At 48.7% G+C, this 27,646-nt stretch overlaps 1 protein-coding gene, 1 long non-coding RNA gene and 1 other non-coding gene across 3 annotated transcripts; 1 reads left to right on the top strand and 2 right to left on the bottom strand.

Moving 5' to 3' along the window:
* The first annotated feature begins 36 nt into the window (after window positions 1-36).
* Trnav-uac (transfer RNA valine (anticodon UAC)) lies at window positions 37-110 on the top strand. The gene has a single exon. It is a non-coding gene; the product is annotated as a tRNA-Val (tRNA).
* A 2,890-nt stretch (window positions 111-3,000) lies between these two features.
* On the bottom strand, window positions 3,001-11,397 carry LOC124970327 (uncharacterized). The gene is made up of 3 exons (XR_007106102.1): window positions 11,289-11,397; window positions 6,574-6,657; window positions 3,001-3,054 (listed from the first exon to the last, which is right to left on the bottom strand). It is a non-coding gene; the product is annotated as an uncharacterized LOC124970327 (long non-coding RNA).
* An 11,000-nt stretch (window positions 11,398-22,397) lies between these two features.
* On the bottom strand, window positions 22,398-27,603 carry Spacdr (sperm acrosome developmental regulator). The gene is made up of 3 exons (XM_047533830.1): window positions 26,495-27,603; window positions 25,903-26,229; window positions 22,398-22,866 (listed from the first exon to the last, which is right to left on the bottom strand). The coding sequence occupies exons 1-3, from the start codon at window positions 26,555-26,557 to the stop codon at window positions 22,633-22,635; spliced, it is 624 nt and encodes a 207-aa protein (XP_047389786.1). The 5' UTR covers window positions 26,558-27,603; the 3' UTR covers window positions 22,398-22,632.
* Window positions 27,604-27,646: the final 43 nt, after the last annotated feature.

The raw sequence follows: 27,646 nt of genomic DNA, 5'->3' as shown, positions 1-27,646 counted from the left end.
AAATGTTCAGAGCTTTATTCATAATAACCAGAGGGCTGGGGAGATAGCTCAGTTGGTAGAGTGCTTGCCTTACAAGCACAAGGCCCTGGGTTCGATCCCCAGCACCGCAAAAAAACAAAACAAAACATAATAACCAGAAACTACCCAAATGTCCTTCAGCAAATAAAGGGTTAAACTGTGTTTCTGTTGTACATTCGTACAATAGAAAAATAATCAGCAAAAATAGGGAACAAATTATTGACATGAAAATTGCCAATCACATAAGTGACATGTCTGATTCCATTCATACAGCATTTTAGAAATGATGAAAGTTTGTAAGTAGAAAATATTTAGTGGTTGCCAGATATTAGTGATTAAGTGGACTTGGTGCTGGCAGGAGGTGGTTGTGGTGGCAGGAGGGCAACACCAGGGATCACGTGGTGTGGGGATGTTCGTTGTCTTTGGACATGGAACATGGATGGATAAAGTTGTACAGACCTTCATATACAAACACACACAAATAAACTGGGAAATGTAAATAAGATTGGTGGATTGTATGGATGTCAGTGTTCTGATTGTGATTATGTAGTTTTCCAAGATTTTACCATTGGGTTTGGCAGTGGCAGAGCATTTGCCCAGCAACTGTGAAGCCCTGGGTTCAATCTCAAACACCAAAAAAATAAAAATAAAAAATAAACTACCATTAGGAAAAGTGGGGAAAGCATACAAGGGATCTTTATTATTTCTTAACGATTACATGTGAACCAACAATTTTTGTTAAAAATTAAGTTGGAGTTGAGAACAATGCTTAAAGATATATAAATAAAAACAGATTAGCCAAATGTTCATTGCTGACGCTGGCTGATGGACACAAGGCATTTCTTTTGTGTGTTTTTGTTTGCAGGGATTATTTTGTTATATCAGGACTGAGGATTAAATCCCAGGCTTCCCACATGCTAAGCAAGTGCTCTACCACTGAGCTACATCCCCAGCCCTTTTTAAGATTCTATTTTTAGGGCTGGGAGATAGCTCACTCGGTAGAGTGCTTGCCTTGCATGCACAAGGCCCTGGGTTTGATCCCCAGCACTGCAAAAAAAAAAAAAAAAAAAAAGATTTTATTTTTAGACAGGGTCTCACTATTGCTCAGGTTGGCCTCAAACTTGTGATTCTCTTGCCTTAACCTCCCAAATAGCTAGGATTACAGGTGTGTGCTACATGCCCGGCCAAAGGGTTTTATTATAATATTTTCTCTACTTTTGTGTACATTCTAACATTTCTATGACTAAAGAGTTTTTGTTTTGCTTTGGATTTTTAAAATGAGGTTGGGCCAGGAATAGAACTTGGTGGTAGAGCATTTGTCTAGCATGCTCAAGACCCTGGGTTCTATCCCTAGCACTGCATGAAGAAAATTTAAAATAAAAAGCAATAAAATTTAAAAGGAGACTGAGGCAGCTGTGCCACACAGGAAGTGTTAGAGCTGAAATTGGAAACCGTCCCTCAGGCCTGACTGTGTGAAAGAATATTGTACCTTACAGGACCCCTCAGCCATGAACACAGTAACTCAATTCCTCAGCCCTAAAAATCTAGTCACTAGCTGGCTATGGTGACTCATGCCTATAGTCCCAGAGACTAGGGAGGTAGGGCAAGAGGATCCAAGGTTTGAGACCAGCCGCAGCAACATGGCAAGGTCCTAAGCAACTTAGCAAGGCCGTGTGTCAAAAAGGTGACTGGGGATGTAGTTCAGTCCCCAGTACCAAAACAATAAAAATCTCGTCACTACCTTGCCTCTTGACTCAGGCTCCATTACAGATGAAAACAAACTTTTTATCTGCTGAAGCTATGTATTGTAGGCCTCCAGGAGTGGGCAGTTTATTTTACTTTTTTTATTTATCTTTTATTTTGAGATAGGGTCTTGCTAGATTGCTGTGGGTCATCCTAAATTACAGAGGCTGGCATCAAACTTGGGAATCCTCCTGCTTCAGCTTCCCACATTACAGGGATTACAGGCACGTGCCATCATACCCAGCTTCACACATGACTTTAAGGAACTAATGTGAGCCAGGCATGGTGGCACACACCTGTTAATCCCAGCAACTGGGAAGCCTGAGGCAGAAGGAACCCAAGATCAAGGCCAGCCTTGGCAACTTAGTGAGACATTGTCTCAAAATAAAAAAATAAAAACTATATAGCTCAGAGGTGGAGCAAGCCTGGGTTCGATCCCCAGTACAACAACAAAAGCAAACAAACAGAAAACTTTCAGAGGATACTGAGAGGTGATAAAGACGTCCTCCATCCCTAAATTCAGAGTTTCCTCATGGTGTCATTATAGAGCTGCACCCTCTTCTAAAAGATGGAGTCCAGTTACATCCAAATTGAACCAAGTCCTGACTGAAGGCATAAAAGGGAGGAACCAGAGAGGGTGAGGAGAGGTTGGGAAAGAGTGGATTGAGAGAGAGATTTAATTTAGTTGATTTATTATAGCTCAATGGGTAGAGCACTTGCCCAGCATATAGGAGGCCTTGGGTTTAATTCCCAGCTCCCAGAAAAAGAAAAGAAAAAAGAATGAGAGAGAGAAAATTATAAATATATCCCAGGTGTCCCAGGAACTGTTACACACACACACAGTAAAAAAGAAGAGAAAAAAGTTTCTCTGACCCCAAGAGAAGTAACCCTGCCCAAGCTCTCACCAAGAAAACCTTCTCCACTCTGCAGTCTGAGGAGATTCCACCATCCAGGAGCCGGTAGGGAGAGGTAAGAGGGAAAGAGAGGATTCCTCAGAAGGAAGTCCTACTTAAGACTTTCAGGTTATCTTGGGTTAGAGTTCACCAGATAGAGATGTTCCCTTAGGTCACCCGAGATTGCTGGAAGACAATCCCAAAACTGGATGCAGGTTTGGAGAAGGTGAGTCTGGGTGCTAGCAGGGGTAATTCGGGGTCATCCTGGGCTTCCTGCTGGACCAGACATTGGGTGGGCTAGATGGAACAGGAAACAGGGTCAGAGGCCCTGCCCTGGATGTGGAGGCCTCCAGCATGCAGTGATCATGGGATGGTTGATGCAAAGGGCAGATGAGAAGACCTGTGGGGTAGGAGAGGAAGAACAAGGATTCAGGAAGGTGTCCCCAGTAGGGCCAAGACAGGTCAAAGACACCCTTTGCCAACTCCTATGGGCGGTGTTCATCTCCTGTTTCCCACTCAAACTGGCTCCTGGCTCTGGGGGGAGCCAAGGCAGAGACACTTCCCTAGGGAAGTGTGTCCCTGTCACATTGTGAGTGGCCCACCCCCAAACACACACATCCAGCCCCAGGGTGCCTGTTCCCATCCTACCCAATCACAGGTGCCTCAGCTGAAGCCATCACACACCCCCACATCTACTCCTTCCTCCCAACCCAGAAGAACAGACAGGAACCTAGGGAGTGGGGTGCAGCTGCAGGGCAGCCAGCACACTGCAGCTCCACCAGCCCCTCTCGCTGCAAGACAAGGAAGAGGAGGGCCAAAGGTGAGGCCAGTTAGGTGTGAGTCTCCAGGGACACAGCTTGAGGGATGGAGAGTTGGAAGGAGGGGGCAGGGTCTCATTTGGAAGAAGTTGTCCACAGTCTGGTTGAGTGGAGAAAAAGGAAAATAAGGAAACTGGATAAAGCCAGAAAAGAAAAGAGAAAACAGGTTTTGAGGATGGGGCGCAGGTGGAAGAATACAATGGAGCAGGACTCAGAAAGGCCTAGAGCACTGGAGTGTGGCCTGAGCTTGCATCCCTGAAGGGGGTGTCCTTAACGTCAACACTGGGAATAGGTTGACCTATGCCAGTTTTTGTTTTGTGTTTGTTTTTTTTTTTTGGGGGGGGGGGGGCATCAGGGATTGAACCCAGAGGCTCTTTACCATGGACTCACATCCCCAGCCCTATTTATTTTTTATTTTGAAGCAGGTTCTCACTAAATTGCTGAGGGCCTCAGCAACTAAGTTGCTATGACTGTCCTGAAACCTTCAATCCTCCTGCCTCAGCCTCCTGAGTTGCTGGGATTATAGGCATGTGCCACTGTGCCAGGCAATTGACACCTATTGGTTGGAGCCTAAAAGAGCCCAAGGAAAGACTAGTCAAAGACCACTGGAGCTATAATAAAGCAGACAGAGGCCACGTGAAAGGTGGCAGGGTCAAAGGCATAAAAGGTGAGGCCATAGTCCAAGAAATGGGGCACTGGGGTAAAGGCTCTTGAGACCATCCCCAGGGAGTCAGCCGGTCATGGTGACAACACTCTTTGTGAAGAGGCCTTATATTTAGTCTGTGAAGCATTTTAACCCTTAGAACTCACCAAGTGAGCCAGATGCAGTGGTTTAACTATAGTGGTACACTATAATCCCAGCTACTCAGGAGGCTGAGGCCGGAGGATTGCAAGTTTTTTAAGCCAATCTGGGCAACTTGGTGAGACCCTGCCTCAAAATGAAAAAGGCCCGAAGCTCAGTAATAGAGCACGTGCCTAGCATGTGTGAGGTCCTAGGTTTCATCTCCAGTAACACACACACACACACACATATACACACATGCACACACACACACACACATACACATATACACACATGCACACACACATACACACATGCACACACACACATGCACACACACACATACACATATACACACATACACATATACACACATGCACACACACACATACACACATGCACACACACACACATACACACATGCACACACATACACACATGCACACACACATACACATATACACATATACACACATGCACACACACATACACATATACACATATACACACATGCACACACACACACATACACACACGCACACACACACACATACACACATGCACACACACACACATGCACACACACACATATACACACATGCACACACACATACACATATACACACATGCACATATACACATATTCACACATGCACACACACACACATACACACATGCACACACACACATACACACATGCACACACACCCACACACACACTCACCACATCTCATGAAAAAAGTTTTTATTATCTCCTTATTGTACAGATGAAGAAAATGAGGTTTAGAGAAATTATCTGACTCCCTACCCAAGGTCGCACTATAAGGAAGGGGACACAGGATGTATAACCAGACCAAAGGTGCTAAGCCCAATTCTCTCCATTCAACAATACTGCCTCTCCCAGAAAGTTCAAAAAGTCCTACACTTCCATCCCCAGGGCCCATTCGGCACTCGTGGCTGTGAGCATCCGCATCATGGTTCTCAGAGCCTGTCCCCTACTGGCCTGCTCTTTGGGTTCAGCCTAATGACAGGAACAACCCCAAGAGCTTACGGGGAGTGGGGGGAGCAAAATGACCCTCAGAGGAGAGCTACAATTGGGGACTTAATGGAGGAGGCGTGTTGAGGAGGCGTGTTGCAAACCTGCAATAGCAACAGCAACCCCAGCTGCATGAAATGTCATTCATGGGAGGACGCTTTCTCCCAGATTATCTTTTAGATCTTAGAAAGAGCACCCGAGCATGAGGCCTGCTTCCTAGACCTACTCACTGTATCGGTTTGAGCAAATTACTTGACCTCTTCATGCCTCTGTTTCCTCATCTGCAAAATGGGAATGATAATACCTTAGAGGGATTTGTTTCAAGCAGATGCCTTACATTCAGTAGGTTCTGAAAGATGCAAAGTCTTTTCTTTAATCCTGTCAGCACTCCTGTGATGTCAGCGTCACATTCTTTTTTTTTTTTTTTTTTTTTTTTTGGTGCCAGGGATTGAACTCAGGGGCCCTTAACCACTGAGCCACATCCCCAGCCCTTTTTTATATTTTATTTTGAGACAGAGTCTCGCTGAATTGCTTAGGGCCTGGCTAAATTGCTGAGACTGACTTTGAAGTACAGATTTTCCTGCCTTAGCCTCCTGAACGACTGGGATTACAGGCATGTGCCACCAACCCGGCTAATATTCACTTTTAAGTATAAAAGGAGAGAACCATGCTAGAAACTTAAGGCAAGATTAGTTACTGCAATGTGGCCCACACTTTAGCCTTGAGCTGCCTGGCAGTCAGGGCAGAAGATGAAACTGGAGGGCTAGATAATTTCCATAACAAAATGAGACCCTCCAGCTCCTCTGAAGAGCCCTGGGCAGGAGTATCAGGAAGTCCCTCTCCATCTGCCCTCTCTCCTACTCCAGCTGCCAGCTACTGGGCAGGCTGGCCTGTGGCAAGAGGGTTGACCCTGCAGAGGCTTCCTAGGCACCCCGGGGTGGGGGGCAGCGGGGTGGCAGGAGCAGATGCAGCAATGACATTCGGCACCTGGGGATGGGCTCAGTGTGGAAATGGGCAGGGCCGAGACACTTGCATCCCTGCTTCTCTCAGTCCTGCGCCAGACTCCTCGTGCAGGGGCGTGGCGTGGATTTCAATCCCAGCTCCAGGGCCTACCAACCACGTGACCTGGGGATCCTCGCTCTCCCCCAGAAGCCCTCCCTTTCTCCTCAGAAAAATGGGGAGAAAGATTTGCTTCAAGTGGTAACCAGGGCCCAGTTGAAGCCCTCACAACGTCAGATCCTTGCTTTTCAGGAGCCGATGGGGACCACAGGCACGTGCTTTTACCTCCCACCCTTGATGCTCTCTCTGGCTTTCCTTTCCTCCAGCAGGTCCTCTGGGACATCCTTTCTGGTCTCCATTTCATTGTTTCTGCAGAAGATGAGTGGGATGTAATAAATAGATGCTGCAGGACAAATTACTCAATACTCCCAGTCTCTCCAATGGGGGGCTCCAACGCGGGAGCTTCCCACCTTGGGATTCTGCTTTCTTGGGTCCAGCACACACCCCTTTCCAACCTCCGCTCCAGACCCCAACCCTGAACAGTGGAGAAAGCAAGTTAGGTAGGAAATGTGGCCCCTGTTAAGGAACTCAGAGCCCCATGGGGCAGATGACATGCTTGCCCCCGGCTAACTGACACCTGCTATTTGCCAGGGCCTGGGAGAAGAGTGGGTGGCTTGGAAGGGGGCCACGTCTGCCCTCCCAGAGCTCAGCATGAGCTCTAATATCCAGGCCAGAAAGGGGCCCACAGGAAAAACGAGGCAAAGCCCAAGCAGCGTGTAGGGAGTGAATGCCCCCAGAGGGATGGATCAGCTCGGCCTGGAGCTGGGAAGTCTTCCTGAAGGAAACCCTGAAAGGAAGTAGGAGACTGAAGAAGAGAAGTTCACTGTTCTCCCCTCTGGGAGTCAAAGGGAGACTTTCCTGCCCCTGCCCCTGCCCATCTTGACTTCGGGCCAGTTTGGATCTGAGCAGGGTGGCTGCCTCCAGACTCTCCTGCCTTCCTCTGGATCTACCCCACTGATGAGGCCCCCAGCCCTGACCGTGACTCGCCATGACTTTCTCCTGTTTCCTGGCAACATCCATCCTGACCGACCAGCATCCATCCCCAATTTAGAATTCAGCAGGCCTACATGGAGTATTGAGCAATTTGTTACAACAGTCACTGGAAACTGAGACAACTGGGGGAAGGCCCGGGCGCATCTCAGGCTCACATCACCCTGGGTCTCCTTCAGCATCACCTTGGCATCGCCCCTACATCTGAGGGGCAAGAATCAGGGCCCTGGAGCTCCACAGAGGGAAGAATTTCGCTTGAAGGGTTACCTCCTCCTGAGAGGGTCTCTTCAGTCTCCAGAAAGTTGCCAAGGGAAATTGGCAGGGGCAGGAGGAGAAAGGGTGGGCCACATGAAACAGGTGTTGTGTTGGAGGCCCTGAAGAAGAAACCTGGCACAAGGATCATGGAGGAGTGACTGTGCAGGGTCCCTCTAATTGGGGGAATTGGGATAGGGGGGCCATGCCCCACGGAGGTCAGGGGTTAGGGAAGGTACCAAGGAGTGGAGAAATTGACAGGGAGGGTCTATGTTCAACCATGCCAATGACCTCAAACATCTCGAGATATAGGGGGTAGTCACACAGCTGGTCACCAGTCATGATTGGCAAGTGTCGGGTTGCCATGGCAACCAGGAAGTGGGCTCAAGAAACCAAGGCCTTAGATACCAAGTTTGGAAAGACAAACCTCCCAGATTGTTAGCAGAGCCCAAGGAATCAGAACCCAGGCCCCTCCCATAAAAGCGCCTTGTCAGTCCATTGACCTGGGAAAACCCCCAAAATGCTGCCCTCTGTATATTTTCTGCAAGCGCCACAGGCCGAGGAAAGGCTAGCGGGAAGCAGGGAAGGGTCTGTTATCCTGAAAACAAAGAGCTAAGCAAGGAGTTGAGGGGAGGTTGGTTCTGGGCTGCAGGGCTGTCACAGTAGGAACTGTGGGGAAAATGCCTCCTCACTGAAGTAGATGAGGTGGCACTGAAGACACTACCCTGCTTGTTTGCACATCTGCAGTCTCAGATCAGAGTCCGCTCCCTGGGACAGAGAGAAGTAGGAGCGACTTGCATCCAACAGAGGACTGGGTCTGGGGCAGAAGTCAAAGGCCTAGATTCCGCTCCAGTGACACCATCTCTCTCCTCTTGAGCTTTGGTCGCCTCTTCTGGATGAGGGCAGGGAAGCTGCACTAGTGTCTGAGTGGCTTCTGTCCCAGAGAGTTTAGAGAACCAACCCCCCCACCACATACATACCAGTCCTTTGCCACCACCCAGGAGCGGCTCCCCACCACCCCCACATCTCCTGCCTCCACCAGTCCCCCTTTTTCTGTCCTCCCTGGACTCCAGCATCCTCTCTCCCAATGGCCAAGGTGACTTCTCTTCCTGCCCACACCAGCATCTTCCCAAACAGAGCCAATCAGGATGAATGGGTAGAGGACACCCACAGCCAGGTTCAGCAGGCCCTGCAGGAGGCAACAAGCCTTCCGATGCAGATTAAATATAGCAGGTTTAGCTGAGCGAGGTGGCACACACCAGTAATCCCAGTGACTCGGGAGGCTGAGGCAGGAGGATCTTGAGTTCAAAGCCAGCCTCAGCAAAAGCAAGGCACTAAGCAACTCAGTGAGACCCTGTCTCTAAATAAAATACAAAATAAGGCTGGGGATGTGGCTCAGTGGTCAAGTGCCTCTGAGTTCAATCCCTAGTACCCTCTGCCCCAAACAGCAGGTTTGAGGATCTAGGATGCTGGAAATCAGCTGCTCGATGGCAGTAGAAAACAATCCTAGAAGCAGAAAGATCCGTGCAGGAAGTGCTGAAGGGGCAGGGCAGATGGAGCCCCTTCCAGAAGTTCTGTGCTTTGGGAGCATCCCGTGAGAGGGGCTGAGGCTGGACAGGCAACACAGGACACATGGAGACACAGAGGAAGCCAGGGAGCCCCAGAATTCCAGAGAGCTCTGTCATGGCTGGAGATAAGCTGGGGCATTGGGCGCAAAGGCTAGGGCTCCCCAAGAGCATCAACTTCTCTTCTTTCTCCACCCTCAGACCAGGGATCCCCCTCCCCTGCTTCACTTCCAGGAGACCAGTTCTCTCTATCCTCCTCCTCTCCTGAACCCAGGCCAGCTTCTACCACCCCACTGCCAGCATCATCTCAGCCCTAGTTCATGCTGGAACCATCCACAAGTGAGCCTTGTGCTCCGAGACCAGATTCATCTTTTCCAGATCCACTTTCCTCCCCCAAACCTGCAAGATATCCCTTGTAGTTCTGCAACCGAGAGGGTGTCTCCCCTCAGCCCTTGTAGTATCAGCCTGGAGGACCAATGAGTCACCATTTCCTGTGTGGTCTGGCCATATGGTTCCTGTGCCCACCTGTGCACCCCAAGAATCCCACCAGGAAATTGTTCTTTCTGTCCACCTGCACAAGGATAGAGATGGGGTGGTCATGCATGGCAGACAAGGGTGTGCACACATACAGGTAACATGTGCTCATTGACAGGTACAGGCTCCACGGAAGTGTGTCACAAGGTATCACAGGGACCATCATCTCTCCAGAGGAAATCGGAGCCCCTGAGCCAGACTTCATGAAGATCTCCTTGATCCCTGTAGGAAGTCAGGTACTTGTAGAATCAGGACCCCAGACTACCAGGGAGAGGAGGAAGAAGGGTGGGAGGATGGCTGCATGGACAGTGGGGTGGCCCAAAAGAAAATGTGCTCCTTCCTCAAAACCTTTGACTGTCATCTGATGGAAAATTGCCCTAATGGCACTACATCTTGAAGTTGTACCCGCACAAACTGCACAGTGATAAGGGGCAGGCCTGAAGGAGCAGGGGTCTGGGAGACAGAGAAAAGGACAGAGAGACCCACAGGGAGGTGGGGAAAGCAGGGGTCAGTGATAAGCATTTAGGGCCTGGCAGACCTGTGTCCGGTCTGATATCACTGTTCAGCTTTGGGAAAGTTACTGAACCTCTCTGAGCCACAGAGGACAGATCTGGAACATGAGAGTAATGGAAATGCAACCTTGATGACCTGCCCTTAGGTCTAAATGAGATGGTGTATGTCCCCTAATGATGGTGATCACAGGAGGGAGGGAAAGAGACAGAGGCCAGCTGCTCCCGCCCAGGGGACAGGGTTCCACTAGCTAGTGAAGAAGTTGTTTTAACCAGAAATTAACTGTTCCCGTAGAGCCAGGGTCACTAATGGCCATTTCCCTGCTCAGAAGAACTTATATGCTTAAGGGTCCAGGGCAGGGGCTCCTCCATCGACTAGTGTCTCTGGGCTGCGAGGAGGAGCTGCAGGACCGGTGATCAGAGGACTCGGAGGGCCCTCACAGGGCTGCCTCCCTGTTCCCACACAAGGTCCCCTTCTTGCACTTTTCGCTGTCGCTCTGAAACCAACCTCCCCAGCTAGGGGCCCAGGGCGGTGGGGCAGAAGGGAGCAGCGCTCAGCGCCGTGCCACCCGGCGCTCAGGACTGCGAGGTGACCTGTCGTCTAGGCGCCCTCGCTGGGACCTGCGGGCGCTCCTGCCGTCTCCTCGGCCCACGGGTCCCGCAGCGCGGGATGCTCCCTGGCCGGGCCCCTTCACCTTCACCCGCAGGCGCCCAGAGTGGTCGAACTAGACCGAGGGCGGAGTTTCTGCGGAGGCCGGAGAGACTCCGCCCCAGCGGCCTCGCCCCTTCTGACTGCGTGTACGGGCCCAGCTAGCGGGTGACGTCAGGGGCTTGGGCAGGTGTCCAAGTCGTGTGCGAGCCTCGTTCATTTTGTACCCCATCTTCCCTCTGCCTCCCTGACTTTGGGATGAGTCTAGACTCCTTGCGCAGGGGCGTCAGAGGACCCGCCTCCTCTCTCCAGCTTTATATCCGCTCCTGCAAGGGGCGCCCTCAAGTCCCCAAATCCTAGCCTTCAAGGTCTAAGGTGTCTTCCACGACCATCCCCCAGGGCAGCTTCTGGGGCAGCCCCTTCCTCCCCTATCAAACTCACCTCTGGTTAAAAGGTAGATTTCCACGCCCCATCTGGTTTTTAGGCCAGGAATCCATATTTTTAACACACTCCTGTGGGGCTGAGATTTGTCCTGGGCTTCAGAATCCTGACAGTCCACATTCCCATTCAATGTGGCAGTGGTTTGCAAACGTCAGAGGGCTTGTTAAAACAGATTGCTCGGCCCCACCCCAGAGGTTCAATTCAGTAGATCAGGGGTGCAGGGCCTGAGACTTGGCATTTCCACTGGTCTCCAGGGAATGATGCTGCTGCTGGCCCCAGACCACAGTTTAAGATCCACTTTAATAATACATTTAGGAGAAGACCTGTTCCTTTGTGGGCCAGTTCATACTGGTACCAGCCTCTGAGCAAAGCACTTGTCATTTCATACAATGGCATGAAACAAATTAGCTATTTCCCATGTAAGGAAGCCAGATTCAGACACGTTAGTTCACTCATTCAAGGTTGCACAGTCAGGAAGAGCAAAATTGAACTCAGGTCTTTCTGAGCCCAGAGGTTGGTTTGGCTCCAATTCCTGTGACTGCTAGTTTTCATGTCTCTAGAAGTCAGCTATGCATTCTGTAAGGCCTGGTGAGGTGCAGGACGGGATTTTGAAGCCTACTCCTACACTGCCATGGGTTCACAAGGATCTGCTAGATCCTATGTTCTCTGCCCAGAGAGCTCATGAAGAAGGGACAGCGAAGCCAATATCTCAAGTGGTCCTGACTCTTTCTACTTGCTCCCCCTCTTCCCCTTAAGGAACGCCTGTTGAAGGAATGGTCCCCTGACTTCTCTGATTGGCTCCAGTAGGAGTTTCCAGGATAGAGAACCAGAATCCAGGAGAAAAAGGTACTCATCACTGCAGGCAAGCTACCCACCAGGTCCTGGAGGAGAGAAAGGGAAGGCGTTCAGCACAGGATCCTCAAACACCTGTCTGCTGCCCAGACAGGCCTTAGGGTGGCAGTCCAAACTTGGGAACAAGGACAAACAGATGAGGCCACTGTGGGTGGGGTGGAGAGCTGGGCAGTAAACCCCAACAATGGGGTGAGGAAAATAACCAACTCTACCTAGACAGGGCTGAGGTGAGAGGTGACCAGGTCCTCCTTCTATCCACCTCTGCCTACCCCGACCTGGGCTTTTCCTCTGTCACCCCCCAGCTGCCACCTCTGTACTGTGAGCTTGAGGTAGGGAGTCAGCAGCCCTTCTGGAAAGCACTGTTCTCTACCTTTCCTCACAGCTCTCAGCTTTCACATCACCCTGCTGACTCTTGGGTCTCAAAATTCCTTTGGAGGAAGGGGACACCCAGGGTTGGGGTGGGGTCTCAAAGGGAGGGGATCTGAGTCCAGAAGTCCACGCTGAACTCACTGGGTGGAAAGAGCCGGATCGAGTAATCAATACCCATTGAAATGTTCCATGTTCCAAACATTTATTGAGCACTTTACTGCACGCCAGGCTCTGTGCTGAGGTAAGTACGTGCTGCAGTAAACAAAGCTCAAGGGATTGGGGGCTGAGAGGGAACTCAAGGGTGCTCTTTCCACCCAATAGTTAGGAAGATATGAAGGAGGGTGAGAGAAACCAGGTGAAGAATGTGCAGGAACAACTTTCAAAATGGAAGAATCAGGGACTGGGGATGTGACTCAGTGGCTCAGTGGCAGACTATATGCTTAGCACATGCAAGTCTCCGATTTCAATCCCTGGGACAAGGAGGGGTGTCCAGAGAAGTCAACATTTGCAAAGAGCTAGGAGAAAGAAGAAACTAAGTGACATAAGCCAAGCCCAGAAGTGAGGGCATTGGAAAGGATGAGGGTGGGCAGGTAGGCCGGGCCAGCTGCCAGGAGCTGAGGTGAGGAATTTGGATTTCATCCTAAATGGTACAGGATGCACTGAGAAGCTCTTAAACAGAGAGATGATATGCTCCCAGTTACACCACAAAGATCTCTGTAATCTCATAAGAATTTAAAAAATATATCTGCTTGGCAAATAAATAAAAAATAACATCAAATAACAACCAAAGTCGTGTTTGAAAAGAAGAATAAAGTAGGAGGAACCATTCTACACCATGTTGAGGCTTAGTACCATAATCAAGCTGGTGTGGCATTGGCAAAGGATAGATACACAGATCAAGGGAACAGATTAGGGAAGCCAGAAATAGTCCCTCACAAACATGCCCAACTGATTTTTTTTCTTTTTTTGTACCAGGGATTGAACCCAGGGGTGCTTAACCACTGAAACACATGCCCAGTCTTTTTCTATATTTATTTTGAGATAGGGCCTCACTAAGTTTCTGAGACTGACTTTGAACTTGTAATCCTCCTCCCTCAGCCTCCTGAGCCACTGGGATTACAGATGTGCACCACCATGTCAGTCCCAGCTGAATTTTGACAAAGGTGCAAAAACAATTCAATGGAGAAATAGTGCCCTTTTGCCAAGTGGTACTATAGCAATCAGACATCCATAACTAAAAAGGAAAAGAAGGAGAACCTTGTTCTAAACTCACACCTTATATCAAAATTAACTCAAAATGGATCACGAACTCAAATGTAAAACATAGGAATATAAAACCTAGACAAGCCAGGCATGGTGGTGCATGCCTGTAATCCCAGCAGCTTGGGAGGCTAAGGTAGGAGGATCATGAGTTCAAAACCAGCCTCAGCAACTTAGCCAGCACTAAGCAACTTAGCAAGACTCTGTCTCTACATAAAATATAAAAAGGCTGGGAATGTGGCTCAGTGGTTAAGCACCTTTGGGTTCAACCCCCAGTACAAATAAATAAATAAATAACAAAAATAACAACAACAACAACAAAAAACTCTAAAGCAAAAACAGGAGAACATCATCAGGACCTAGGGATGGGGAAGAGTTCTTAGACTTGATACCAAAGGCACAATCCATAAAAAGAAAATTTGATTGGGCTGGGGATATAGCTCAGTTGGTAGAGTGCTTGCCTAGCATGCACAAGGCCCTGGGTTCAATCCCCAGCACCAAAAAAAAAAAAAAAAAAAGAAAGAAAAAAGAAAAAAAAAAAAAAAGAAAAGAAAAATTGATTAATTGGACCTCATCAAAATTAAAAATGTGTGCTCTATATAAGACCCTGCTAAAAGAATGAAGAGATAGCTCCTAACTGGGGAAATATGTACAAAGGATATATCCTACAAAGTATGCCTCTAGAATATAGTTTTTAAACTGTCAAAACTTAAAAGTTTAAAAAAGGCAATCCAATTAGAAATTGGTTAACATGTGAACAGGCGTTGCATCAAAAAAGATATAAAGGTGGCAATCATTTGGACATACGTGAAAAGTTACCTAATAGCATTAGCCACAAGGAAAGTGCAAATTAAAGCTAGATCCAGGCACACTTATCAGAACGACTAAAATAAGAAATAGTGATAACACCTAATGATGGCGAGGATGTGGAGTAACTGGATTACTGATACATGCTGCTCTCATTGTGAAGGGTGCAGCCACTCTGGAAAAGAGTAGGCCATTTCTTATGAAACCAAACATGCATTTACTGTACAATCTAGCAATTTCTCTCTTGTGCATGAAATGGAAACTTATATTCACGCAAAAATCTGTATACGAATGTTTGTAGGAACTTTATTTGTAAGAACCCCCAAAGTGGAACAAACCCAAATGTCCTTTAACAGGTGAATGGTTAAACGAAGTGATCTGTCGACATCCTGGAATACTACTCATCAATAAAAAGAAACAAACTATTGACAGATGTAATGACTTGGATGAACCTCAAGGGAATTATGTGATGGGAAAGAAAGTCAGTTCCTGCAGGTGCAGGGGGCGCAGGCTTGTAGTCCCAGTGACTTGGGAGAGAATGAGGCAGGAGGAGAGCAAGTTCAAGGCCAGACTCAGTGACTTAGCAGAGACTCTTCCTCAAAACGAAAAATCAAAAATGGCTGGGATGTAAAGTGCCCCTAGATAAAATCCCTTGTACCTGCTCCTGCAAAAAATAAAAAAAGAAGAAAAGAAAGAAAAAAAAGAAAGGGAGGAAGGACAACAGGCAGGCAGGCAGGCAATCCCAAAAGGCTACATACTGTATGATTCCATGTATATAACATCCTTGAAATGACAAAATTGTCATTGCCAGAGGTTAGGGAGTCAGGAGGAGGGCAAGTGGATATGGCTATAAAAGGGTAGCAGGAGATATCCTTGCTGTGGAACTTTTCTGTACCTTGACTGCTGTTCATACAGGAATCTACATATGACATAACATTTCATGTAACTAAATAGACAAACATATAAATAAATACAATCAAAAACTGATGAACTCTGAGTAAGGTCCATGGATTGTACCCAAGTCTACTTCTTGTTGGTGATATTGGGCTAAAGTTAGATGAGACCTTACTGTTGGGGAAAACTGGGTGATGGGAATATAGGATTTCTGACAATTGAATGCAAATTCACATTATTTAAAAAAAATTAGGGCTGGGGATATAGCTTAGTGGTAGAACATTTACTTAGCATGTATGAGGATGTGGGTTCAATCCTCAGCACCACTAAAAAGTCAAAAGCCAAATAGAACTATTAAAACTATTTGCAACTTGAGTCTGGAGGTGTAACTCAGTGGTAGAACATGCAATTAGTGTGCTCAAGGCCCTGAGTTTGATCCCCAGCACCAAAAAATGTATGTTTCTGATATACATGTGTACATTTTTACAAATACATGATAAATATTTCCTTTATCTCAAAAATATAAAATATCTATATCATGTATAACATATACCATACACACACATATATATATACATAGATGATTTCCATATATGTATGATAATGCAATATATAATTTTTTGTGGTACTGGGAATTGAACCCAGGGGTGCTCTATCACTGAGCCACATTCCGGCCTTTTTTATTTTTTATTTTGAGACAGGGTCTCACAGGCTGGCCTCAAATTTGTGATCCTTTCACCTCAGCAACCTGAGTCACTGGGATTATAGGTGTGTGCCTCAGCACCTGACTTAAGTACATAATATTATGAGATATTATATTATCTGTATCATATATATGAACTATATCATATATGAAATATGTATTCCTGGAATATGTATTTGACATAATTCTCTACATAAAGATAAATAAATATAGTTCAAATACATTTATTTACAGCTCATATAAAAAATAAAGAATTAGGGGCTGGGGAGATAGCTCAGTCGGTAGAGTGCTTGCCTTGTAAGCACAAGGCCCTGGGTTCGATCCCCAGCACCCAAAAAAAAAAAAAAAAAAAAAAAAGAATTAATGTTGCTGATGTATAAAAAACTTCTAGTCATCAATACAAATAAGAGTAAAATTAAACATAAATACAGGGGCTGGGGAAATAGCTCAGTCGGTAGAGTGCTTGCCTTGCAAGCACAAGTTCCTGGGTTCGATCCCCAGCAACACAAAAAAAAAAAAAAAACTGAAACATAAATACAGCACACACGTGGCAGGCACTGTTTTAAGTTTCCCATACATTTGTTCATTAAATCTTCACCAGAAACCTTGATCATCTTCATTTTCCAGGTAAGCAACTGAGGCACAAGAGGTTAACTACCATGCCCAAGACCGTATTGCTAGTAAGTGTTCAAACTAAACCCCAGCAGTTTGGCAGAAGGCTGTGTTGAATTCTTTCTGTGGATCTCTAGAAAAGACCCACAACAATAGAAAAATAGCACATTGAAACAATAAAGGCAAAACAACTGCCTGTTAAGCTTGAGGAGAGAGAAACGAAATGGTGATCCAGCACCCCTGCTCCCTGGAGAGCAGCCTCTCACAGCCCTGCCTGTCCCACAGTGGGTAAGTCAGCTGCTGCCACACCCCAGCTGGGCCAGCGCAGCCTCCTCCTTCCACGCAGAAGACCAAGCTCCGCCTTCCCCAATCTGCCTCTGCAGCTGCTGGCACTGTGCAGAAAAGGAAGCAGTCAGAAGTTCATGCCTGGGCTTTAGCAGGGAGAGAGACATAAGCATGCCAGGCGAGGGGGCAGACAGGTGTGGGACAGGAGGCACAGCTCCTGAAACTAAAAGGGAAGAGGAGATCCCTGCCCTTAGTGCACCACCCCTTGGAAGTCCTCCAGACTGGGCAAGAAAGAGTCAGGTAGCACCAGGGAGTCCAGAGCCGGTTCCTGGAACCTGAGCTGGGTCAGCAGAAACACCTGCTCCCAGGCATGCAGGCCCTCTGGAAAGCTCCAGCTCCCTGAGCCACCCAATGCCCATACCCACAGTTCCTTGTAGACATGGGCATATCTGGTGGAGGGAGCCATACAGAAGGAGGAAGCTAACCTAGCTTCCTGGGTTCCCCTGCTCATGGGACAGGAAACTTCTCACAGATGTCTACTGGGTAGAGAATACCAGCTCTGCCATACTATTATCTAATTAATTTCAGTCCTAATATTCCTGAAAGGAAAATAGGAAGCGGTTAAAATATAGAAAATATAATAATAAAACACAAAATGTAGATATAGATGTCCACAAATACAGAGGCACATGCGTCTGTGAACAGCCAACTATGAGCATGTCCTGTCTGGGCGTCTGAGAGTAATGCCCGGGTCAAGGGCTTTGCCTGGGTGAACACCCAGGCAAATGGAGAGTCGCCCAGGCAAATGGAGAGTCCCCTCCTGAGCCCAGCCCATGGTGGGGCTCAGTCAGGGCTGTGTCTCCCCACCCAGGGCTCAAGTATTAAACTGGAGGAAATTGAAAGGGAAGAAGAGATATGAATAGAAAGATCTGGTGTCCTGGGCTGGCACTTGGTCTCTGGGTGGGGGAAGAGGAAGAACTGTACAAAGGTTTAAAAAGAGAATGTTTTACTCAGGTCAAGATGTGACTCACTGTTGCTGGGCGCAGTGGTGCACACCTGTAATCCCAGCAGCTCAGGAGGCTGAGGCAGGAGGATCTCCTCAGGAGGACAGCGACTCTCATCATGCAACAAAGCAGTGGCAATATTGAGACCAAGACCAAGGCCTCTCACCTCTCTGATAAGTGTTCTTCCTACTGCTTCCTGCACTTGACATTCTTGATCTCTTCCGTCCATACACCAGATGAAGACTTACTTTCTGGGAAGGTTCATTCAGCCCTGTCTTAGGCCTTGGGGATGGTTGTCATTGACCACATATGAAAACCATTATCCTAACAGCAGCAGCTAACATTTAGTGAGCCCTTGGGTGGGATCTCTTCTGATCCTCATCATAATCTATGACACAGGTATTGGTACTATCCCTATTTTACAGATGAGGAAACTGAGGCTAAGAAAAGCTAACTAATTCACCAAAGGTTACAAATCCAGGAAGTGTTACTTTAAACCACTTCCTGTGCTCTCTACGACTGTTTCACTGTCATCTCCCAAGGATATTTGTTGTCAGCCTAAATTTAAAACAGAGAGAGATTCTCCAAAGAATGCTGATATTTATTTGGGAATAGCAGAGCACTGTAATGGGAATATGCATGCCACAGTAAACTGTAGATACTGTCAAAGGGGTTAAGGGAAGGGGAAGTTTTTAAAGAGAAAAATGAAGAGGATTGCATCAGATATTTTGAAACAGTAGTGCTTGGTCACAATGATTAATAGCAAGTGGTGTCCACCTGAGGTTAAACAGTTTCTGGGCAGATGTCCTTGTAGAAGTAATTTTTTTTTTTTTTTTTTTTTTTGTACTGGGAATTGAACCCAGGGGCACTCAACCACTGAACCAGATCCCTAGCCTTTTTTTGTATTTTATTTAGAGACTGGGTCTTGCTGAGTCGTTTGAGTGCCTCACTAAGTTGCTGAGGCTGGTTATGAACTCGTGATCATCCTGCCTCAGCCTCCCAAGCCACTGGGATTACAGGTTGCGCCACCACACTTGGCATAGAAGTACCTTTTAATAAGGTCTCAGTGGCCTCTGTGCAAGACTGTGGTTCTGGTAGGGTCTTTTGCCATATTTGTTCTCTGGCAATCGTGTGTAGGAATCCTTCTGTCACCTGCCAGTTCTGCCTTCTTTCGTGAAGGTTGACACAAGGGACTCCATTTTGGAGCTCACAACTTTCACCCTTCTTTCACATGGTAAACAAATCAACATGATCTTTTCGGATACTGTTAACGACCAGGAAAGAATAAAGCATGGTGAGGTGTAGGGAGTGACCTCAGAGTTGGATCTCCCCTCATCTCTAGGTCATGTGATCTGGGACGAATCTCTGAAGAAGGAACGGCATCTGCACAGAATCCAGATGGCCCCGGAGCCCACTGGGCCAAAGATCTGAGAGCGTTAGGGCGTTTTAGACAACGAGAACCTTTCGGTGTTTTTGTTGGTTGGTTGGTTTTGTTTTTTCCCCAAGGATGACAGGAAGCCACTGGAAGGTTGCTGTGTGGTCAGTGGGTGGTAGGGAATCCCCGTGAAGAAGCAGGAGAGAAGATTTGAAATTTCTGGGGAATTTGATGATGGCGGGGGAGGAGGGGAAGATGCGACGGGACTGAGAAGAGAGCAAGGAGGCCCCCAGGACTCACACCCCCCAGGCACCCTCTCTAGTAATATGGATGGTCTTTGAAAACAAAGGAGGCCCACTGATCCCAACCTGACCCACCTGCACCTTTACCACTCCTGCCTCATGGTGTCAAGCAATCCTGGGGGAGAGGAAGTGACCGGGTCTGAGGGAGGGAATGTGTCTAAGGTGGAAGTTGTGTTCAACTGTCATCAAGAGGGAGCTTTCCGTCTGCCCCAGGGGTCACTGGGCAGAGTGAGTAAGCATCCCTTCCTTCCCTAGAGCTCTACCCCAGGAGATCTCACCTGCTTTCCTCTCAGTTGGGAAGTCCCTCGTCTGGTCCTACCACAGTCCTTCTCCAGGGCTCTAGGCTAGATTACTTAGGAGGTGTCAGGAAGGAGGCCAGGTAGGTGAACAGAGGAAAAACAAGTTCTGTGGACCTTTTCCTTCCACCCCAACCCTTTCCCTCCCACCAATCTCCCTGTCCTCCTTGACCAAGCCCTAAAAGGATTCCATGTCTAGGGAAGGGGAGGAGTGGGGTGTGCAGACAGCTCCTGTGGCTGCCGATGGAACTCACCTTCCTTTTTTACCTCCCTCTCCCATGACATAGAAAAAGTCAAGGAAAAACGAGAGCAGTGTTCCTTTCCACAAGCCCCACAGCCTCAGGTCCCATGGGCTCCCGGGCCTGTAGCACCTGCAAGGCCCTCGGGGGCCCAACTTGGCCCTACCTTACCCTCCTCTCACTGAAACCTTAGGTCTCCAGTGAAGAAGAGCCCCTCTCTAAGACTTGGAGGCTGAGCCTGGATCTCGGACGTGGGGGTCCCACTCAGAAGTCCTGGGACCCATTAAATCTCCGGGCTTCCCAGGACATAGACCTGTCGCCAACCCTATCAGGCTCCGAACGGCACCTGAAGAGACATGATAAAAAATTGGTGCTTGAAAACTCACTGTATATCAGTCTGCTCTGCAGCCCCACCTGGAAACAAGCTTTGACTTTTGGCGGCACTGATCTCAGAGAAGCCAGTTCACGCCTGTGTCACACCTGTGACTTACCACATCCAGAAGAACTGGGCTCATCTGGCTGCTGAAAGAATAAACACTGCAGAGCCTGTGGCCCTTTTATCCCTGAGTGTCACCTCTGAAAAATGGAATTCACAGGGCTGGAGATGGAGCTCAGTGGGAGAGCACTTGCCTAGCACGCCCCAGGCCCTAGGTTCCATCCCTAGAACTGCAAAAAAAAGAAAAAACGAAACCAAAAACCTTCATGAAAGTGGTGAGAACGACTTAGAACAAGATGGATAAAGATAGTAACGGTAGCTTATTAATAAATGGTGGGTGATTGTGCTGTGGCTCTAAGTTTTGAGGTACCGTAGACCCCTCATAGGCTCAGGGTAGCAAAGCTGTGGGGGAGGGGTCCTCCTGACTCCAGAACCGCTGCTCAGAGGCCAAACTCTCCCAGAACTGGAGAGGTATGTGGGGGCTGAGGGGCTGACATTTCTAGTCAATTCAGTGTGGCCAGCAAACTGTCCTGTGGCTCCTCTCTGCCCACTTGCTGGGCTCAGCCCAGTGCCTGCAACTCACAAGTAACGTCCTTATCACCCAGTGCAGCTGTGGGCACCTCCTGCCCTGCCCTTCCTTGGCCTCCCCTTCCCTGGGAATCTGCTGCCCCCTAGCCTCAGGCATCGCCACCTTCCCTAAACCCTGTGAACTCTCTAGCCTGAATTTTGCTGTCTGGTAAATATCCCTGCTTTTCCTTGGGGACCCACCTCTGTACCTTCCCATGGGGGGACTAGAGGGCAGGCTAAGCCCACGAGGGAACTTGTGGTTTCAGGGTCTCCCCTCTGCCCATTTATTTTCTGTTTGTTTGTTTTTGGTACTGGGAATTTAACCCAGGGATACTTTAGCACTGGCTTTTATTTTATATTTTATTTTATCTTATTTTATCTTACTTTATCTTTGAGACAAGGTCTCATTAAGTTGCTTAGGGCCTTGCCAAGTTGCTAAGGCTAACCTTGAATTTGCAATCCTCCTGTCTCAGCCTCCCGAGTTGCTCTGGGATTACAGGTGTGTGCCACCATGCCTGGGGGTTTTCTTCTTTTGGTGTCTACTTCCTGACCCCCAACACAGAACCTCCCTCCAAATCTCCAGAACCTCTCTCAGGGCTGTCAGTCCTGCATTGCTAGGCTGGACACACCCTCCCCCTGGTCAGTCACAGCCCCCAGCTGGTCTCCCCAGGCAAGACCCCTCGTATGGGTGGGGTCCCTGCCCAGAGTCTGTGTGGCCTCCAGGCACCCTGGAGAGGTAGCCCTTGGCTCTCACCTCTCCGCAGAGCACAGGAAGCAGGACCAAAGTTTCTTTCCAGCAGCTGAATCTCCCAGAGCCCCAGGGTGCATCACAACCCTCCAAGTTCAAGTCCACGGACAAGTCTTATAACCCACCCCAAAGACCTTGTGGGGTTGCTTACAGGTCTGTCATGAATGGCCATCACTGGTATTCTTACTGACCAGGTAGGGTCACCAAGGGCAATTCAGCCCTTAGAAGGATGTGGGGGTCCAGAGCTGGGACCTGTTGATCCCTGCTCTCTGCAAACAGATCCAGGGTGTCCTCCCACTCACAGCTGGGCTCCTTTATGACCTCTTCTATTCACAAGCACACTCTACACATACTCAGAAATATTTGATATTTATTTCTCAATATTTTGATAAATTTTTTTTTTTTACAAATTGAATAAACACAATAAAGGGGAACGTGTGGGGCCCCAGGCCTGGCCTTGGGTTCCCGTTGAGATGAGAGGTGACAGTATGGAAAACGTCTCCTCATCCATAACTTCTGGCCTGCTGCCCTGACCCCTCCTAGCAACCTTGCCTAAGAGACGGGCGGGGCCTTTCTGAGGTTCTGAGGTTTCCCCCTAGAGGGGACTTCGGGCATCCTGCTTTAGGCCCTGCACTGGGTCAAGCTGGGAAGAACAGTGGGTCCTGATGTGGTGGCGTCTGCGCCTCTCCTGCCTGCGGGCCAGCTGCCGAAGTTGTTTCCGAATGGCCCAGAGCACTAGGTACACTTCCCGCAGCATCTCAGCCTCCGGGGTCTCCAGGGGGGACTGTCTCCTTAGCTGGGAGGTCACTGAGGTTGAACTCACAGATGACTGTAAAAGAAAGAAGATGCACAGATGTCTAGGCAGAAAACGAGGGTGGAAGAACCCGCAGACCACAGCACGGGGCTGAGCTAATCCCGCCTCTTCCATCTGGCTGGCTGGCTCAGATGGCGCCCCCTCCAGGAAGCCTTCTCAGCCCGCCTTAGGTTTTCCTTCCCTCTAGCCTTGAGTTTGCCCCAGCGTACAGGGTTCATGCTCTTGTTCTGTTTTCTGCATAGAATGCAACTCCCAGAAAAACAGCTACCAGTTCAGACCTACCTGCGAGTCCCTGTTCAGGGTTTCACGGAGAGGGCGTTAAAATGAAGGGCAGAATGCATGACGCCTTGACTGTCTCTGACCCGGAGCTCTCTACCCCACCTGTGTGTCCCACTGCCTCCAGACACCTCCTTGAAGGTGTCCCACCAACACCTTCAGCTCCTCTTGTCCCAATACCCTGGCTTATCACCTCCCCCAAGTCTGCTCTTCCTCCATTCTCTATCCCAATGACCTTCTCCAGTCTTTCCTGGCCTCTGTCTCCCTCTCCCTGTGACCTCCACCCAACCAACCTGGCCTAACGACCCTACATATTGCTCAGATTCATTAACCTGTTGACCTGATGCCCCTCCCCAAGTCCAGAACATCCTTTTCTCTTGACTGGATTGTACCAGCCTTCAGGGGATCTGCCTGGTCCTCTGCTGACCACCATCCCCCACCTTTGGCCAGGTGAACTTTTAAAATGATTATTAATGCAGTCATACTTTACTCAAGGCCAAAATTAGTTGATTTGGTAGTGACCTTGACATTTTCTCTTTTTTAAAATTAAACTTTTTAGTTGGGTGCCTTGGCAATGCCTGTAATCCCCATGACTCCAGCGGCTGAAGCAGGAGAACTGCAAGTTCAAAGCCAGCCTCAGCAACTTAGTGAGGCCCTAACCGACTTAGCGAGAACCTGACTCAAAGTAAAACATTTAAAAAAAAAGGGGGGGGGGGGGGCTGGGGATGTGACTCAGTGGTTAAGCATCCCTGGGTTCAATCCCTGGTACTAAAAACAAAAACAAATTAAAAATTAAATTAAACTTTTTTTATAGATACAATTATACATTGATTCGAATTCTAGAAATAAGTCTAATCCTGCATATCCTTTACCCAGTTTCCCTCAGTAGGAAAATCTTGCAATATCAAAGTCAGTATATTGACATTGATACAAGCCACTAACTTTATTTAGTTTTATTTGTATCCGTGTGCGTGTGTGTGTGTGTGTACATATTTAATGCTACAAAATTTTGTCACAGGCGTAGGTGCATATATCCAACAACCACAATCAAGATCCTTAACAGCCATCATCACAAAGATTTCTTGTGTTGCCCTTTTATAAACACCCACAATAACCCCTAACAATCATTAAACCACTATATGTTTTTCATTTCTACAATTTTGTTACTCCAAAAATGGTATTATCCAGGCATGGTGGCACACACCTGTAATCCCAGCGACTTGGGAGGCTAAATCAGGAGGATCGCAAGTTGGAGGCCAGCCTCTGCCACTTAGTAAAACCCTCAGCAACTTAGTGAGACCCTGTCTCAAAATAAAAAATAAATAGAAAAAAAACTGTGGATGTAATTCAGTGGTAAAGTGCCCCTGGGCTCAATCCCTAGTACCAAAATATTAATAATAAAAAATTTTAAATAATGGCATATAATATAATGGAATCTTACAGTAGAGAACCTTTGGGGATTGATTGTTCTCATTCAGAGCATTTCCTTTGAGACTCATCCAAGTTGTCCCATACTTCAACCGTTTGTCCTTTGTATGGCTGAGTAGTATTTCAGGGTGCTATAGTTTGGATATGGATTGAGCATGTCCCCCCAAGAGTTCATATGCCGGTGATACTGGGAGCTGGAGGGACCTTTATGAGGTAGGATCTAATGGAAGATAGTTCAGGCATTGGGAGTGTGCCTCCAGAAGAGATCAATACAGTTCTTGAGGAAACCTCATTCGTTCCCACAAGAATGGGTTGTTATAAAAAGAGCAAGCCTGATCCATGAGTCCTTGTGGCTTCCTGTCTTGGCATGTGTTCTCTTCCACACACATTTCTGCCATTGTGATGCCAATTGCCTTGAAGCCCTCACCAGAAGCTGAACACACAGTACCACCCGATCTGGACTTTTAGCCTCAAAAACTGTAGCTAAACAAAACTCTTTTCTTTATAAAATACCCCGCCTCAGGTATTTCATTATAGCAACAGAAAATGGAGTAATACACAGGTATGTATATATCACAGTTTAACCATTCGTCCATTGAAGGACATTTGGGTTGATTTTGGCTATTACAGATAAAGCTGTGAACAGTAACATATGGACCTTTATGTGAACATAAAATCGCATGTATCTGGGATGTTCAATTGCTGGGTGGGTCACATGATAATTGTGTATTTAGGTGAAACTGCCATGTTCTTTTCTAGATTGACTATACCATTTTCCAGTCCCAGCAGCCATGTGTGAGTGCAGAGGAATTTTTTCCATCAAAACCTGATCATGTCACTCCCCTGTTCCAATGTCTTAAGGGCTCCCATTGCTCTCATGCTTAAGTGCAAGTTCCACAACTTGCCCAACCTCCGCCTTGTACGAACTAGTCCGTGTGCCCAGATGGCTCCACTCACCTCAATGGCGCACACCCGCTATCCCCTCGTCATGGAACACCCCTCCTTTCCTCCCACCGTGTCCTAACATCACGCCCCAAGTCAAGTGAACTCTTTCAGGACTCAGCTCCACCCTCTCCTCTGCAGGAAGGCCTTCCTTGGTTCCCTGGGTCCGGATGGGATGAGCCTCCAGGGCACCCACAGCTCCCTCCACTTCCCATGTCATAAAACTAAGGATACAGAACCAACAATGCTTGTGATCTTGTCTGTGGTCCCGCCCCAGGTCTTGTCCACCTTGTCCACCCTTGTATCCTCAGTGACCGGCAACAAGGCACAGCACGGAAATGTTGAACAAGCACGAGGAGGGAGGAGTAAGTCCTTGGGGGTTGGGGATGGTGGAGAAATACTAACCTTCCACTTGCACATCTGCCAGCCACTCTGCAGCGCGGACAACATGAGCGTGGAGACCGACTGGACAGCTGTCTGGGGCAGTCGCAGCAGGGAGCGAGACTCACGGCCCAGCTCCATCTCGGTCTCATCCATGGTATTCGCCAACACATAGGTCTCGGCCACCTCAGAGGGCTTCTCCCGAGTGGGGACCTTAGCCTCTTTGGGGAGTTCGATCAACTTGACAGTCTCAATCTCCTTGGGAGGCTTCTCCATCACCTTCAGTGCCTGTTTCTTGGAGCAAGTGGATTCCAAGATGGTTGGCTTAGCTCTGTGTCTCCACCGGAGAACCTGAGAAACAAGACACACAGAGAGGCTGCAGATGGGGCCGCAGGAGGTGCAGTCCAGAAACGAACACGAAGGGAGGAGCAAACTCCCCAGCTCTGCTTCTTCCCCTCCAGCCCCTCCCTGGCTCTCTGACCCCTGGCCTCCTCCCATCCTATTTAGTTGGGCCACAAAAGGTGGGGGCCACGTGGCGGGGGCACTAGCACCTAGAGGTCATTGACCAGGACTCTCAGCCCAGCACCAGGAGGACCAGGCAGTGTGTGAAACTCACCCAACAGGTCACTTTCTGCCAAACCCGTCTGATCCATACGAAGAACCTCATGATCACAGCCATCTTTCCTGAACCGGAAGTAGGGACAGAGCCAGCATTTGGGGCTGCAGGTCACTGGCTGCCACCATAGGGGTCTTGTAAGAGCTGAAGAGTCTCCAGCTCAGCAGGGAAGGAAGGAATAGGAAATCTAGGGGCAAAGCTCCCTTCAGCAACTCATCCCAGGTCCTTCCTCCCCTCCCTGGGACAGGGAGAGGAGTCAAAGTGCACAAGAACCTAGGGTGACAGAGAGTTCTAGTCCATTGTGAGAGCCATCTGGCCCTGGTCCCAACCCCCGAGGCCCTTCCAGGACCCATGGAGCCCCTTGCTTCTGGCCTGAACCCTTCTTGCTCCAGATCCAGGGAAAGGAAAGTGACATTGATTGAGTGCCTGCTATGTGCTAGGCATTTTCCATGCACTGTGCCATGTGATCCTCACGCCGGCCCTTCAAGATTGATGTGACTGTCAGCGCCACTTGGTACCCAGGAGAAATCCGAGAGTCAGAAAATCTGGAGAATTTGTCTGAGATTGTAAATCTCAGGAGGTAGACAAGGGGCCCAACCCAGGTGGGCCCTGGAGTGCCGGCTTCCCCACACAGATCCCCTCTGGTCAGGGTCTCCTGCCGCTCCTCCCAGGGTCCCCCCAAGCTGTGGCTGCTGCTTCTCCACTTCCCCACTAGATGGGGTCTTTCTCCCTGGCTGCTGATTTCTGCCTGGGACCCAAGCCCAGGCTGCCAGGGAGGGGCCTGCTCACCCACAGGGCCTGTCCTCAGCCAGCTGGGGGTGGAAGCCACGGCGGCCAGCCAGGCCTGGTGAGGGCACCGTGTGCCCGGGGAGCCTGGCCCACACCCAGCCTTGAGACAAGGGGCCCATTCAGGGCCCCCTGCTCCACCCCCAAGCAGCCACCCGGATCCAGCCCGCAGAGGGGACACGCTGGGAAGCTGGGGGTGGATCCTGCACAAACACCAAAGGCCTCATTGTTTCTCTCCCCCCACAGCACGTGGGCAGACACCGCCCCCCACCCCACTCCTCTGCCTGGCCTGTCTGCCCCTTCCCAGGACCCGAACCACTGGCTCCCGGTTCCCGAACCTCTGTCTACCACTCTGCCTCGGCCACG

This window comes from Sciurus carolinensis, chromosome 18, assembly GCF_902686445.1.
Source record: "Sciurus carolinensis chromosome 18, mSciCar1.2, whole genome shotgun sequence".
NCBI lineage: Eukaryota > Metazoa > Chordata > Mammalia > Rodentia > Sciuridae > Sciurus > Sciurus carolinensis.
Note: the sequence above shows the minus strand (reverse complement) of the source record. Positions and strands in the feature narration are given on the sequence as shown.